The 16,911-nt window shown below is 42.0% G+C and overlaps 1 protein-coding gene across 2 annotated transcripts in view; it reads right to left on the bottom strand.

The window, feature by feature from the left end:
• Positions 1 to 730: 730 nt before the first annotated feature.
• Positions 731 to 16,911, bottom strand: part of tbx16l (T-box transcription factor 16, like) — a 22,004-nt gene continuing 5,823 nt past the window's right edge. The window contains exons 3-9 of one of the 2 annotated variants that reach the window (XM_014197266.2): positions 9,174 to 9,276; positions 8,790 to 8,954; positions 7,643 to 7,789; positions 5,170 to 5,240; positions 4,774 to 4,868; positions 4,002 to 4,268; positions 731 to 3,814 (exon numbers count right to left, since the gene is read on the bottom strand). In XM_014197266.2, the coding sequence (XP_014052741.2) occupies positions 4,051 to 4,268; positions 4,774 to 4,868; positions 5,170 to 5,240; positions 7,643 to 7,789; positions 8,790 to 8,954; positions 9,174 to 9,276 (799 nt within the window). In that variant the 3' untranslated portion in view covers positions 731 to 3,814; positions 4,002 to 4,050. The remainder of the gene's footprint in view (positions 3,815 to 4,001; positions 4,269 to 4,773; positions 4,869 to 5,169; positions 5,241 to 7,642; positions 7,790 to 8,789; positions 8,955 to 9,173; positions 9,277 to 16,911) is intronic. The other variant, XM_014197267.2, reaches the window with a different exon arrangement.

The following is a 16,911-nucleotide window of genomic DNA, read 5'->3' as shown; positions in this document are numbered from 1 at the left end:
AGGCAAAGGTAAGAATCTCTGGATAAACTATCTAATGCTAGCTAAATTTAGTAATTAATAAATTGGTTAAATTTCTTTAAATTGACAATTCTGTGAGTCGTCTTGTGCAAGTTTTAAATTGACACAATACCAGTAAGCAAAGGTGTCAGCTAGAGATGACGTGCAGGAGCTTGCAGGGATGTGTAGTCTTGCATTGTCTACTTTGATGCTAATTAGCATTTTTAAATCTGAGCGTAAATATATTGATAAAAGTCACCTTGTCCAAGAGAGATTTACATGGTTATCAAAACGTCATGCCAAGGTAAGCCTACACGAAACACAGCCCTTATTTCAAGTGTTTCTAAAATTCCCTATGGGAAAAATGAATGTTGGAAAAAAACGATTGGAATCATTTCCCTGTTTGACCACTTTTATGACACCACTACTGTGGGGCTCTATTAGAGAAAGTACCTCCCCAATGATTTCTAGAATGCAAACTCATTCAAATCTGATTGGTCCCAGAAACTGAAGGGTTGGGCCAGAGCCAGAACAAATTGTAAAGTGGCGTTTTTAAAATGTGTCATTGGCTTTGATACTCTGATTGGTTAGAGATGATCCAATCACTGATGACTTTGTTTTGTACAACCATATAAATAAGAATGAATTCCACCCTTCATTTTGACTTCACAAATGCAGATATGTATTCACCAAAGAATGTAGCAAACATAGCAACGGAATAATTCAGTTTGTGTAGTCAGGCAAATGCATTTTATTTTACAGTAATGTTAACCTGCTGCCAGTGCCAACGGCGGTATATCGCTGGTCTGGGGGAGAATCTAATCCCTACTGATCACCAAAAGTGTTTCTTTGGAAATACTGTATTTATTTTATTGTGCTTTTATCATAATCTCTGTAAGATTTACATATTAGACCAGACCGTAACATTTTTAAGTGATAAATTGTGTGATACAGTACTGGAAACCAGAATGCAACCTGTATTCTGTTTGATGAAATGGCTGGTTTGAATTGTATAAAGTTGGAAATCTTGAACAGGGCCGTAGGCATGGGTGGACACAGGCCCACCCACTGGAGAGCCAGGCCCAAAAACAAAACAGAAATGATACAATATGCCCCATCCATATTTCTGCAGGCCCATCCACCAACTAATTTCTTTCTACGCCCCTAATGTTGTGGGGTAATATTCTATCTAAACATACTGAAGTCTTTCCCTGGTCAAAATGTGTTTTTGTTCAGCTGAAAAACACCCATTGGATTTTAAACTGTTATTTTTTTGGCCCCTCTTTTTTGTGCCAATGTTATTTAAAGAAATAGCATGTATTATGGATAGTGTAATTTGATTTCAGCGGAGTAGAAGCAGCTTTCAGTTCAGGTAAAACTACCTTTCGAATCTAGAATGTAGTTGAAGACCAAACATTGTATGCCTTTAACTGTTAGCTTTATCTATAGAGTATATACAGTGCATTCGGAAAGTATTCAAACTCCTTGACTTTTTCCACATTTGACTTTTCCTTCCAGAAGGACAACCATCTCTGCAGCGCTCCACCAATCAAGCCTTTATGGTAGTGTCCAGACGGAAGCCACTCCTCAGTAAAAGGCACATGACATCCCGCTTGGAGTTTGCCAAAAGGCAGCTAAAGGACTCTCAGACCATGAGAAACAAGATTCTCTGGTCTGATGAAACCAAGATTGAACTCTTTGTTCTGAATGACAAGCATCAAGTCTGGAGGAAACCTGGCACCATCCCTACGGTGAAGCATGGTGGTGGTGGTGGCAGCATCATGCTGTTGGGATGTTTTTCAGCGGCAGAAACCGGGAGACTAGTTAGGGTCGAGGGGGAAAAAGAACAGAGCAAAGTACAAAGAGATCCTTGATGAAAACCTGCTCCAGAGTGCTCAGGACCTCAGACCTCAGGTTCACCTTCCAACAGGACAATGACCCTAAGCCCACAGCCAAGACAACGCAGGAGTGGCTTCAGGACTAGTCTCTGAATGTCCTTGAGTGGCCCAGCCAGAGCTCAGACTTGAACGCGATCGAAAATATCTGGAGAGATCTGAAAATAGATGTGCAGCGACGCTCCCCATTCAACCTGACAGAGCTTGAGAGGATCTGCAGAGAAGAATGGGAGAAACTCCCCAAATACAGGTGTGCCAAGCTTGTAGCGTCCTACCCAAGACGACTCGAGGCTGTAATTGCTGCCAAAGGTGCTTCAACAAAGTACTGAGTAAAGGGTCTGAATGCTTAAGTAAATGTGATATTTCAGTTTTTTTGTTATAAATTTGCACAAATGTATAACCGGGTCTGAATACTTTCCGAATGCACTATATATATATATATAAAAAGATTGCACATTATTGAAATATACAATATCTATTCAGACTTAATAAATGTGTTTATGTGAATTTGTCTATTTTGGATTTATATAGATTGTTACATTACATAATACTGGAAAACTGGTCCCAAATGGATATTTCAGCATGTGACCCTCATATCCTCCAATCTTACTGTTGCAAAATATTATTCACTTCCCTGTAATAAATGTTCTGCCACCTCATACAGTTTCCTCAGTATTCTTTCAGAGAATCAGTTATCAGCGGCCTGTTACATTATCCTCATCCCATAACTCCTATGCTGTATGTGCTGTAGCCAACTTTTCTAGCATGACAACGATACATACAGTATGGATATGGCTAATGTTATCAGCCTTAACATCAAAACAAAAAAAACATCATTTTGTGTGCACTGCTCTTCTGCATACACATCTCACATATAATCTCACTCATTATTTACTGGTAATTACAATGTCCCAAGAAAGTGGGGAAACATGTTGACGGTTAAGACATGATGCAAATCTATTGCATAGTTGTTAGCTCCCCTTACAAATGATAAAAATCTAATGTCAGGGCAAAAGAGTCCCCAGTTCCTTATTCTAGCAAACCACTTCCCTATTCTACAACTGAAAAATATGGATTTGTTTTGCAACGTCTAACATAGCAAAGAGAAATGAACTATACATGACTCAATATTGCATATTCATTTGCCTCAAGTCTACCCAGAGATGGTGCTCAATGTCCACAAGTGGTGGGGAAAAATGTTCATGTCTACCTGACCTGTTGTGTTTACTGAACAAGAGATCACTTATAAGTCGAGCATAGGTGCCTTACAGGAGGGCACTCTAGGGTCCACATGGCTGTCTCTTAGCAGCCCAGCAGAGCCAATCAAGCTGTTCTGGTGGTAGCGCATCATGTTGTGGAGAGGCAGGTACTCTGGCTCATGATCAGGTAGTGGTGGATTGGGCTGTGGTGGCCAGAGCTCCCTGTTCACCCCCAGCTCGAGGCCTGGCCTCTCATACTGGGCCTGGGCCTGGAGCTGCTTCCCCTGGGGGCTTACTGAGTTGATCCCAGACCCTTCACTGCTGTGGATCCTGTTGAGCATGTCGTTGAGGGACCAAGGGCTGCCGGACACCGAGGGGGAGGGGCTCATCTCCAGGCTACGCAGGGCACTCTCAGGTAGGTGCATCCTGCTGACCTTTGGGGGCAGGGGGAGAGGGTAGTCAAACTCAGCCTGATGGGTCTCTGGCTGCTGCTGGGGCTGGTGGTCTGATGTGTGGCTGTGGGAGAGTTCTGGTGCTGGACCACTTGGACCTCTTTGGTGGTGAGGTGGGTGAGGCCCCACTGGTTTCGTGCTCTGCGCCTGGGGCCTCCTGAAGCCAACAGACCCTAGGTGGTGAGTCTGGCCCAGTGGAGGGTATGGTAGGAAGAGAGGAGAAGCAACGTTTGATAAACCAGTATGCCTGGCTTCGTTATGCTGCCCAGGGCTGAAATGGAACAATAGAGTACAGTTTCAGAATATTATCCTAGTTTTTATTTTTGTATTTATCCAATCATCATACTATAGAAATACTGGACTGGTAAGAAGAAGCATTATGATTCTCGTTCACAATTCATTGCTGATGATTTGATTTAATACACTTTTAAGATTGAAAATGGCCTTGATCATCCAACCTGCCATAGTCCCTGGTAGTAAGTGTGTTGTATGTGTGGGTGTTGTGGGTCATTGGGTCCAGGACCCCCCCATCCCTCCTGGCCACAGGGCAGGGCTGCAGCCGCAGCCCCCCCAGTTCATGAAGGCAGAGATTAAGGGGTTAGGTGCAGCAGGGAGAGACGTGATGTCATCAGTCCTGGATCCTGCTGCACCATAGGAATTCCCTGAGCTACAGCTTGAGACGATGACATCAGCCTCATCATCTGACTCCACTGGTCTGGATCCTACTGAAACAATGAGGACAGGACAGAAAAGAACAGGGTCCGTACTCATAAAGTGTCTCAGAAAAGGAGTGCTGATCTAGGATCCATGTAATCGTATTCATCATTATTAAATAGCAAATTGATCCTAGATCAGCACTCCAACTCTGAGACACTATGAATACAGGCTCAGATGCTAGAACAGTAAGGAGTGACGATGCATGGAGATGCCTTCACCTTCTACTTTGACGAACTCTTTAAAATGTCCTAAAATAAACATTAGAGGACGGGTATAGAATGACTACGTAGATAGCCTACTACAGTCTTTGGATTGTCTCAAAATGAAATAATGACACCTGCTGGCTATTTTCTTGAGCAGTTTCCTTTTCCCATGTTAGGAAAGATCAATAGACAGCTGGCTTGACTGTCATAGCTAGATTTTTTATAGTATGAAATAGAAATACGTTCTTTAGAAATTAGGTGTAATGTTTACAATTTCCTTTACGGATGTTTGAATAAACTCTGTTATTACCTCTGTATGTGACTATACCATTTGAAGATTTCAATTCCATCTGGAGTTGTCTTTCATTTAGTTTTTCGGAGCTCTGACCTTCCTTTTCTCTGAACCTACAGAGAGAAACTATTGTCATTATTCACAATTTCTTATTAACATGATAGTGATGTGTACCAGTTAAGTGGAAAAGAACATGTCACTTAATTGATCAGTGAGTCGACTAAGTACCATTCTGCACAATCATCATATCTCCCACAGAGCAAACAATTCAAAGGTTTACCAAGAGGAACATATTGGAGACTAAATAACTGACTAACAAATTTGATAGTTATTCTGAGTCATACTGGGAGGAGTATTGTATCACTTTCAAGTGAGTTGCTGTTCATGTTTCAAGCTACTAGAAGGCTGTCTCACCTTTTTCTGTTCAGCCCATTGTCACGAAATCCTTTTGCAAAGGGGTTGTTGTCTATCTTGAGCTTTGTTATCTGTTGGGTAAATTAGCACGTCTCATTTATTATAAACTCAGCAAAAAAAATAGACGTCCTCTCACTGTCAACTGCGTTTATTTACAGCAAACTTAACATGTGTAAATATTTGTATGAACATAACAAGATTCAACAACTGAGACATAAACTGAACAAGTTCCACAGACGTGACTAACAGAAATTGAATTATGTGTCTCTAAAAGAAGGGGGGGTCAAAATCAAAAGTAACAGTCAGTATCTGGTGTGGCCACCAGCTGCATTAAGTACTGCAGTGCATCTCCTCCTCATGGACTGCACCAGATTTGCCAGTTCTTGCTGTAAGATGTTACCCCGCTCTTCCACCAAGGCACCTGCAAGTTCCCGGACATTTCTGGGGGGAATGGCCCTAGCCCTCACCCTCCGATCCAACAGGTCCCAGACGTGCTCAATGGGATTGAGATCCGGGCTCTTCGCTGGCCATGGCAGAACACTGACATTCCTGTCTTGCAGGAAATCACGCACAGAACAAGCAGTATGGCTGGTGGCATTGTCATGCTGGAAGGTCATGTCAGGATGAGCCTGCAGGAAGGGTACCACATGAGGGAGGAGGATGTCTTCCCTGTAACGCTCAGCGTTGAGATTGCCTGCAATGACAACAAGCTCAGTCCGATGTTGCTGTGACACACTGCCCCAGACCATGACGGACCCTCCACCTCCAAATCGATCCCGCTCCAGAGTACAGGCCTCGGTGTAACGCTCATTACTTTGACGATAAACGCAAATCCGACCATCACCCCTGGTGAGACAAAACCGCGACTGGTCAGATAAGAGCATTTTTTGCCAGTCCTGTCTGGTCCAGCGACGGTGGGTTTGTGCCCATAGGCGACGTTGTTGCCGGTGATGTCTGGTGAGGACCTGCCTTACAACAGGCCTACAAGCCCTCAGTCCAGCCTCTCTCAGCCTATTGCAGACAGTCTGAGCACTGATGGAGGGATTGTGCATTCCAGGTGTAACTCGGGCAGTTGTTGTTGCCATCCTGTACCTGTCCCGCAGGTGTGATGTTCGGATGTACCGATCCTGTGCAGGTGTCGTTACAAGTGGTCTGCCACTGCGAGGACGATCAGCTGTCCGCTCTGTCTCCCTGTAGCACTGTCTTAGGCATCTCACAGTACGGACATAGCAATTTATTGCCCTGGCCACATCTGCAGTCCTCATGCCTCCTCGCAGCATGCCTAAGGAACGTTCACACAGATGAGCAGGGACCCTGGGCATCTTTCTTTTGGTGTTTCTCAGAGTCCGTAGAAAGGCCTCTTTAGTGTCCTAAGTTTTCATAACTGTGACTTTAATTGCCTACCGTCTGTAAGCTGTTAGTGTCTTAACAACCGTTCCACAGGTGCATGTTCATTAATTGTTTATGGTTCTTTGAACAAGCATAGGAAACAGTGTTTAAACCCTTTACAATGAAGATCTGTGAAGTTATTTGGATTTTTACGAATGATCTTTGAAAGACAGGATCCTGAAAAAGGGACATTTCTTTTTTTGCTGAGTTTAATACTGTACACCACAGGAGGTTGGTAGCACCTTATTTGGAGAGAATGGGCTCGTTCTAATGCCTGGAGCGGAATCAGTGGAATGATATGAAATGCAGCAAACAAATAAAATAGCACATGCACCGAATACAACCTTACCGTGAAATGCTTACTTACAAGCCCTTAACCAACAATGCAGCTCAAGAAATAGAGTTAAGAAAATATTTACAAATGACAACGATACATTTTTTACGTTACAACATTACATTTTGACAACGTTATATTTTTAAATAAAGTAAAAAATATTATAAAAGTAACACAATAAAATAACAATAACGAGGCTATATACAGGGGGTACCGTAACCAAGTCAATGTGTGGAGGTGCAGGTTAGTCGAGGTAATTTGTACATGTAGGTAGGGGTAAAGTGACTATGCATAGATAATAAACAGCGAGTGGGGGGAGGGGGTGTCAATGTAAATAGTCCGGGTGGCCATTTGATTAATTGTTCAGCAGTCTTATGTTTTATGGGTAGAAGCTGTTAAGGAGCGTTTTGGACCTAGACTTGGCTCTCCAGTACCGCTTGCCGTGCGATAGCAGAGAGAACAGTCTATGACTTGGGTGACTGGAGTCTTTGAAAATGTTTTTGTCTTTCCAGTTTTTTTATGCCATTCCATGTGCTCCATTCCGGCCATTATTATTAGCCGTTCTCCCCTCAGCAGCCTCCTGTGCTGTACACGTCTCTTATTATGCTCTCTTGAAGCGGCATTTGACATTCCAGACTTTACATGCATTGACCATATTCAACCTCCAGAGAGCACTCTAATCAACACAATTGGATTAGAGCTGTTCCAATATCTCCTTCTGGGAGAATCCCAAGGGTGTCCTGGCTTTACCTCTGAGTTCTGATAGGCAGTGACAGCTATGAATGCTGCCTCGGGGAAGGTGAAGCACAGGTAGCCTCCTGACAGAGGGTTGTAGGGGTCTGGAGACTGGACGATGTGCAGACGGGGCTGGTACTTATGCATGGAGTGAAGAACCACCTGCAGAACATATGATGATACCTGTTACTACTATGCCTGTCAACACATACTCTCCATCTCATCTTACATCAGGGTTCTCCAACTGGCGGCACCATTTGGCCCCCAAAATTTCAGCGAAAAAATAAATATACAATACCAGTCAAAGGTTTGGACATACCTACTAATTCAAGGGTTTTTCTTTATTTTTACTATTTTCTACATTGTAGAATAATAGTGAAAACATAAACTATGAAATAACACATATGGAATCATATAGTAACCAAAAAGGTCTTAAACATATCAAAATATATTTTATATCTGAGATATTTCAAAGTAGCCACCCTTTGCCTTGATGACAGCTTTGCACAGACAGCTTTTTGTATACAAATGTAAGCAAGGTTTGAAATGATTATGTTTTAGTCAAACATTATATCTGTTTGGGCTTCTTGCAGTCAATTTGCAGTCTACAAATTATTTGTAATTATGTTTACATTTTAGTAATTTAGTAGATGCTCTTATCCAGAGCGACTTACATTAGCAATTATGGTTAAGTGCCTTGCTTAAGGGCACATCTACAGATTGCTAAAATTCGAATAGTTCGCCTAATTTCAGTTTATGTGACAAAACAAGCAAGTATAGTGTAGAGAATCATTGTACCATCTAAACTGCTGTGAAATATATTGTACATAACCAAAAATATTGTACTTTCAGTTGTTTGAAGCTGGTGTACAAAACTGAAGTAAAAGACACACAAATGTTACTTAACCACAGGAAATGTTACTTAACCACATAGAAACACAGCACATAGAACAGATCTAATGCTTCTTAGACTTGTTTTTAACAAGAATGACAGATCTATAACTCACATTTCTATGAGAATTTGGTTGGGTTGCCCAAAAAGTTGCATATTCCAGGTCTAAGTAACATTCAGTGACTATCAGCTCTTTTGCAACAGTGTCATGGTGACATGCCACTTTTAATGTCATAAAATGTGCCATGGTCCTTCCATGCCAAGCCTTACCAGGCCATTGGAGTTGAGGGTGTTGTTGGTGAGTTTGAGCTTGTGGAAGGAGACGGGGTATTGCATCCACCTCTCCCCCAGGGAGGGAGAGTCTGGGTGGATGAAGAAGCGGTTGGGAAGATGGGGCTCGGTCATACCACTCACTTCCCAGCGATCCCTGCTCCACTGCACAGGACAGAGGTACAGTTTAGTGTCTAAACACATTGATAACCAGCATCTTCTGCAGTTTTGTATCTAACATATTTTTCTAAAGCTTATCAATCTAAACACAAACACTAATCTATAACTTTAGTGTGTGTGTGTGTGTGTGTGTTGTGGTAGCAATAGATAACACAACATTTAAATAAACAGTAGCCTAATGCTGGGAGGGGTAGGGTGAGGTACCTTGTATTTGTCGTCATCAAACGAGACCATGTCCATCATCAACACATACTTTGCCTGAGGATTCAACCCTGTCACGGTGACTCTGCAGCTCGGAAACATACGCCTATAAAATACAATCAGGTGGGAAGTTTGAACAATATTGAACCAACCGGTTAGGAGAGACCAGGGCACAAAGTAACAACGAAACTCAAACTAGAAACCACGTAGAAATCTGAATGATGTTATTCAATCTGCTAATGCTTGGTTAGTGTATCTACATGCCTTGTAACTTTTGCTAGAATCCATACATTTTTCAAGCAGAATTGTCAATATTCTTGCCGCCTCTCTTTTTTTAATATATAATTTTTATCAGTAAGAAGAGGTCTTTAGATTGGTATAGCTGATGACAATAATTACTGTTGTATTTTCTCACAAAAATTTGTAGTGGGGGCAAATTTTTACATTTATCACAATTAACCCCTTATTTAAAATTCTATGGTATTTTATATGCTATTTAGAAATATAAACAAAATGAAGAAGAAAAAAAGAAGGCAGTTCTTTATATCAAGTTTGCAATTACAACTAAGATAATACCTTAGAATACTTTTCACATTCAAAAGTATGATTTTTTTCCTTAAATTTTTCTATCTATAAAATATACATTTGGGTTACTCGGTTTTTGGTCAATATGACATGCCTAAAAGATCAAATATACATATATTTTAGTCAATGTAGTGAATTTTCATCCAAATATCAGCTTCAAGTTAGAAAATGTCTCAATTGCTCCTCATTTTTATAATTGAAGACATTTAACCCTGCTGCCTGTTACAATGAACCCCGCCAAAGGGTGTCATGCACCCCAAAAATCTGAGGGCGCACAAGGTACGTGAGGATGCCTGGGGGTGTTCCGTAGTGGGGCTATGCCCCCCCCGTCTGTAAATTGGAGAATTTAGCATTATTCAAACACCTAAAACAGATTTTTCCTGCAATCTAGAGACACAATTATGCTTAATTCTGTGTCAAAGAAATCTGTATATTTTTTTGCATATGTAAGCATACCTCTTGAGCTGTCTGTATCCTCCTGATTGGTGTTTTTTTTAAAGAAACTAAATATGCTTCTCTGCATCTCTGCTCAAATCTGGGTAAAAGATTGAAAGGAACGTCTTATTCAGTATATTTAGTTATTGCTTGCTTTTCTAAAGTCTACCAACCTTGCCAACAGGTATGCCAGCTAAGATAGTTAGACAAGCTAGCTACTCTAACTTGATTGATAGCCTGTCAATTTCTCACATGGAATAGCCTTAATTTCTCAGAACAAGAATAGACTGATGAGTTTCACAAAGAAAGTCTTTGTTTCTGGCCATTTTGAGCCTGTAATCAAACCCACAAATGCTGATGCTCCAGATACTCAACTAGTCTAAAGAAGGACAGTTTTATTGCTTCTTTAATCAACACAAGTTTCCAGCTGTGCTAACATATTTGCAAAATGGTTTTCTAATGATCAATTAGCCTTTTAAAATTATAAACTTGGATTAGATTACACAATGTGCCATTGGAACACAAGAGTGATGGTTGCTGATAATGGGCCTCTGTACGCATATGTAGATATTCCATTAAAAATCTGCCGTTTCCAGGTACAATAGTCATTTATAACATTAACATTGTGGACAAAAAATGTGCTTTGATTTCAAAAACAAGGACATTTCTATGTGACCCCAAACTTTTGAATGGTAATGTATATACACTGCTCAAAAAAATAAAGGGAACACTTAAACAACACATCCTAGATTTGAATGAAAGAAATAATCTTATTAAATACTTTTTTCTTTACATAGTTGAATGTGCTGACAACAAAATTACACAAAAATAATCAATGGAAATCCAATTGATCAACCCATGGAGGTCTGGATTTGGAGTCACACTCAAAATTAAAGTGGAAAACCACACTACAGGCTGATCCAACTTTGATGTAATGTCCTTAAAACAAGTCAAAATGAGACTCGGTAGTGTGTGTGGCCTCCACGTGCCTGTATGACCTCCCTACAACGCCTGGGCATGCTCCTGATGAGGTGGCGGATGGTCTCCTGAGGGATCTCCTCCCAGACCTGGACTAAAGCATCCGCCAACTCCTGGACAGTCTGTGGTGCAACGTGGCGTTGGTGGATGGAGCGAGACATGATGTCCCAGATGTGCTCAATTGGATTCAGGTCTGGGGAACGGGCGGGCCAGTCCATAGCATCAATGCCTTCCTCTTGCAGGAACTGCTGACACACTCCAGCCACATGAGGTCTAGCATTGTCTTGCATTAGGAGGAACCCAGGGCCAACCGCACCAGCATATGGTCTCACAAGGGGTCTGAGGATCTCATCTCGGTACCTAATGGCAGTCAGGCTACCTCTGGCGAGCACATGGAGGGCTGTGCGGCCCCCCAAAGAAATGCCACCCCACACCATGACTGACCCACAGCCAAACCGGTCATGCTGGAGGATGTTGCAGGCAGCAGAACGTTCTCCACGGCGTCTCCAGACTCTGTCACATCTGCTCAGTGTGAACCCGCTTTCATCTGTGAAGAGCACAGGGCGCCAGTGGCGAATTTGCCAATCTGGTGTTCTCTGGCAAATGCCAAACGTCCTGCACGGTGTTGGGCTGTAAGCATAACCCCCACCTGTGGACGTCGGGCCCTCATAGCACCCTCATGGAGTCTGTTTCTGACCGTTTGGGCAGACACATGCACATTTGTGGCCTGCTGGAGGTCATTTTGCAGGGCTCTGGCAGTGCTCCTCCTGCTCCTCCTTGCACAAAGGTGGAGGTAGCGGTCCTGCTGCTGGGTTGTTGCCCTCCTACGGCCTCCTCCACGTCTCCTGATGTACTGGCCTGTCTCCTGGTAGCGCCTCCATGCTCTGGACACTACGCTGACAGACACAGCAAACCTTCTTGCCACAGCTCGCATTGATGTGCCATCCTGGATGAGCTGCACTACCTGAGCCACTCGTGTGGGTTGTAGACTCCGTCTCATGCTACCACTAGAATGAAAGCACCGCCGGCATTCAAAAGTGACCAAAACATCAGCCAGGAAGCATAGGAACTGAGAAGTGGTCTGTGGTCTCCACCTGCAGAACCACTCCTTTATTGGGGGTGTCTTGCTTATTGCCTATAATTTCCACCTGTTGTCTATTCCATTTGCACAACAGCATGTGACATTTATTGTCAATCAGTGTTGCTTCCTAAGTGGACAGTTTGATTTCACAGAAGTGTGATTGACTTGGAGTTACATTGTGTTGTTTAAGTGTTCCCTTAATTTTTTTGAGCAGTATATATATATATATATATATGTGTGTGTGCATCTTTTTTTTTTTTTACAGGACAAATCTGAGGGCACATGCTCCTGTGCCCCCTATGGGCATGACGCCTCTGACCCTAGCCTGGGTACCAAGTCTTTAGCTAATCCACTCCCTGTACTCCATGTCGTGCCAAAAAGACTGGCCTTTCTGCCATCTTTAAATATGAACATTTTATAATTAATGAACTGGAGGAGAACAGAGGATTTGTTCCTGACTCGATCACCGCTATCCTCCAATCACAACTATTATGCAAATATTGGAACTCATAACTTTTATATCCACAGAACATGTTGGCATTAGCAACTGTTTTTTGTTTGTCCAAATAAAAAACCAGTCTAACAAAAGCATTGAGGTACTAACGGTCAAAAAGTTGCTAGCTCACCTCTAAATTCACAAAGTATATTCCAACCACAAAACGTCTGAGTTTTAATCCTCAAAATACAACAACTTGCCTAGCTAACAGCTAAATGTAGTTTTATAAAAAAATGTTGTCATGGGTAATATTGTTATTTCCAAAAACCAATAGTAACTCCGCCATAAATTAGTAGGGTATATTGTCGCGTTCAGGTGCTATTTGGACATACGACACTCGGGCATTTCCGACTTGCAAACTGGTTGAACGTGGCCAGTGTATAACTACAACCAATTAGGAAGTTGGAAATTTCCGAGTTTGCTAGTTCCGACAAGCACTACTGCATATGTTGGTCACAAATACCGTAAAAACATGGTGGGGGAGTGGATCAGAAAACCAGTTAGTATCTGTTGTGACCACCATTTACCTCATGCAGCGCAACACATCTCCTTCGCATAGAGTTGATCAGGCTGTTGATTGTGGCCTGTGAAATGTTATCCAACTCCTCTTCAATGGCTTTGTCAAGTTGTTGCATATTGATGGGAACTGGAACCCCCTGTCTGTTGAGTAGGCAAGCCATGGAAGAACTGGGACATTTCCATCTTCCAGGACTTGTGTACAGATCCTTGCGACATGGGGCTGAGCATTTTCATGCTGAAACATTAGGTGATGGCGGAGGATGAATGGAACGACAATGGGACTAAGGATCTTATCGCGGTTTATCTGTGCATTCAAATTGCCATCGATAAAATGTAATTGCGTTCATTGTCTGTAGTTTATGCCTGCCCATAGCATAATCCCACCGCCACCATGGGCAGGCACTCTGTTCACAACGTTGACATCAGCAAACTGCTCACCCACACATCGCCATACACGCTGTCTGCCATCAGCCCAGGACAGTTGAAAACAGTATTCATCTGTGAAGAGCACACTTCTCCATCATGCCAGTGGCCATCAAAGGTGAGCATTTGCCCACTGAACTTGGTTACGACGCCGAACTGCAGTCAGGTCAAGACTCTGGTGAGGACGACGAGCACGCAGATGAGCTGTCGTGAGATGGTTTCTGACAGTTTGTGTAGAAATTCTTCTGTTGTGCAAACTCGGTTTCATCAGCTGTCCGGGTGGCTGGGCTCAAACGATTCTGCCGGTGAAGAAGCCAGATGTGGACATCCTGGGCTGGTGTGGTTACACGTGGTCTGCGGTTGTGAGGCTGGTTGGTCATACTGCCAAATTCTGGAAGCAGCTTATGGTAGAAAAATTTACATTCAGTTCTCTGGTAACAGCTCTGGTGGACATTCCTGCAGTCAGCATGCCAATTGCACGCTCCCTCAAAACATCTGTGGCATCGTGTTGTGTCCCATAGTTAAACAACTCTTCGATTAATACCTATTGTAGGTTAGTCGAACAAGAAGCCATGTCAGTGTATACGAGACCAAAAAAACACATTCAGAAAAATCTCACTAGAACAGAAGAAAAGGCACTTAATGAATTAATGAAAGATTCATCGTTGGTTATTAAACCTGCAGACAAGGGGGATGCTGTGGTTGTTTTAGACTATGAAAAATATAAAGAAGAAATTCAGAGACAACTCAGTAATGAACGTTTCTATAGAAAAGTGAGTGTTGATCCCACACAGGTGTTCCAAAGGGATATATGCTCTAATTTGGAGCAAGCCCTATTAAACCACCTTATCTGAAAACCTGAATATGAATATCTTTGCTGTAAATGTGCCATACGTCCATGCCTGTACATTTTACCGAAATGACACCAACCTAAAACACAAGGCAATTATCCAGGCAGACCAATGGTTGCAGGAATAGGCTCAATGCTAGAGCCATTGTCGAACTTTGTAGACGCTTTTATTAAAACTCATGTGCAAGCATTGCCATCATATGTAAAAGACTCTATAGACTTCATAAACAAGATCTCACCAATAACGGGTTTGAAAGAAGACTGTATTTTGGTCACGTTAGATGTGGAGAGTCTATATACCAGCATTCCCCATGTGGAGGGGCTGGCAGCACTAGCTCACTATTTGGGAGACAGAGATACTAATGAATATCCACCAACAAACTTTATTCTAGAGCTGGCAGAATATGTTTTGAAGTATAACTATTTTAGGTTTGATGATGCATACTACCTCCAAACGAATGGAACATCGATGGGCTCCACATTCGCTCCGAGCTATGCTAACCTTTATGTGGGTCTATTTGAAGAACGTTTTGTCAATAACAAAAAACCATTTTTGAATAAAATCCTGAAGTGGTATCGATATATTGACGACATTTTTTTGCATATGGGAAGGAACTGAACAAGAGCTGTCAGATTTTATGGCACTACTCAATGACATTGATCCCAATCTCAAATGTACTATTGAAAGTGACACTCAACGCGTTCATTACCTCGATATGTGGATGGAGAAATCACATGGAACCCTGTTTACAACTCTGTATAGAAAATAAACAGACAGAAATACTCTATTACAGGGGGACAGCTTCCATCCTGAGCCATTAAAAAGAGGACTTCCTAGAAGCCAGTTTTTCAGACTGCGCCGTATATGCCACTCCAAAGATGATTATCTAGAAAAAGCAGCGGAGATGCGCATTTGGTTTCTAAGAAGAGGCTATTCGCCACAATGTGTGGATGAAGCTCTTCATTTGGCATTGGGAAAAACACGAGATGATTTGTTACAAAAAAGACCCGCTAAAGCAAAAGAACACTCCGTAATGTTCACAACCACATATACTTTGAATTCGCGAAAAGTGGGAGGTGTGGTCAAGAAACACTGGCATATTTTATCATCGGACCCAGCTTTGCCTGCTGAATTTAAAAATCCACCACTCATTGTGTATAGGAGAGGTCGCAATTTACGCAATAAGTTGGTTCATGCCAACTGCCAGCCACGAAAGAAAATCAGCCAGGCTCTTTTACGCCCTCTACCAAATGGTAGCTATAAATGCAGAGGATGCGCACAGTGCACCAATATGATGAAGTGTGAATATTTCTGCCACCCCCACACAGGAAAACGATTTCAAATAAACGATATCATTACGTGTACCACCACCCATGTTATTTACATTATTAAATGTCCATGTGGGCTCTGCTATGTCGGTAAGACCTCCCGCTCTCTCAAACAGAGAATTAGTGAACATAAAAGTTCAATCAGGAGAAACGACAGGGATTATCCAGTCGCAGTACACTTTAATGACCTAAAACATTACATTTCTACCTTTAGATTTTGTGGCATAGAGAAAGTTAAGATATCAGACAGGGGAGGTGATATTAATAATACTCTGAGTAAAAGAGAATGTTTTCGGATTTTCACCCTCCAGACATTATTTCCTAAAGGACTTAATGATGAAATGCCTATGTATATTATGTTATGAATTTGAAATATGTCCCTATTTAAGATTACTCTGATGATTTTCGTATGATGTACCCAATGATTAATGAAAACTTGCTATGTCCTCATTGTGATTTTATTGACGTATTCAATGCGTCTTATCTATACACTTTTGTAATATTTGTGAAATGCATATTGTTATGTTTGGTAGCACTTATTTATTTTTCCTTTGCCTCCAACCCCTTTCCATACGTGGAACGGATGTGGGTGGGGCTAGGTCTACATAGAGGTGCTGTTTTCAGAAAATTCACAAAAGCTCTGACGGAGGCCGTTAGGCCGATACGTAAGCTTATTAAATATCAGTGATACTATCAAGAGCAGTGTGCGGTTTCCTTTTTTCCTTCATCGTGTTCTGTGACAAAACACATTTTAGAGTGGCCGTTTATTGTGCCCAGCACAAGGTGTACCTGTGTAATAATCATGCTGTTTAATCAGCTTCTTGATATGTCACACCTGTCAGGTGGATGGATTATCTTGGCAAAGGAGAAATGCTCACTAAACAAATTTGTGCAAAACATTTCAGAGACATAATGTTACGGCTGTCGTAGAGAGGGGACCAAAGCGCAGCGTGGTAAGTGTTCATTATATTTATTAAACAATGAAAACACTAGAACAAAGACACAAACCGAAAAGCCAAACAGTTGCGTCAGGTAACGAAATACA

This window comes from Salmo salar, chromosome ssa04 (genome assembly GCF_905237065.1).
Source record: "Salmo salar chromosome ssa04, Ssal_v3.1, whole genome shotgun sequence".
Lineage (NCBI taxonomy): Eukaryota > Metazoa > Chordata > Actinopteri > Salmoniformes > Salmonidae > Salmo > Salmo salar.
This window is presented reverse-complemented; position numbering and strand designations above follow the sequence as displayed.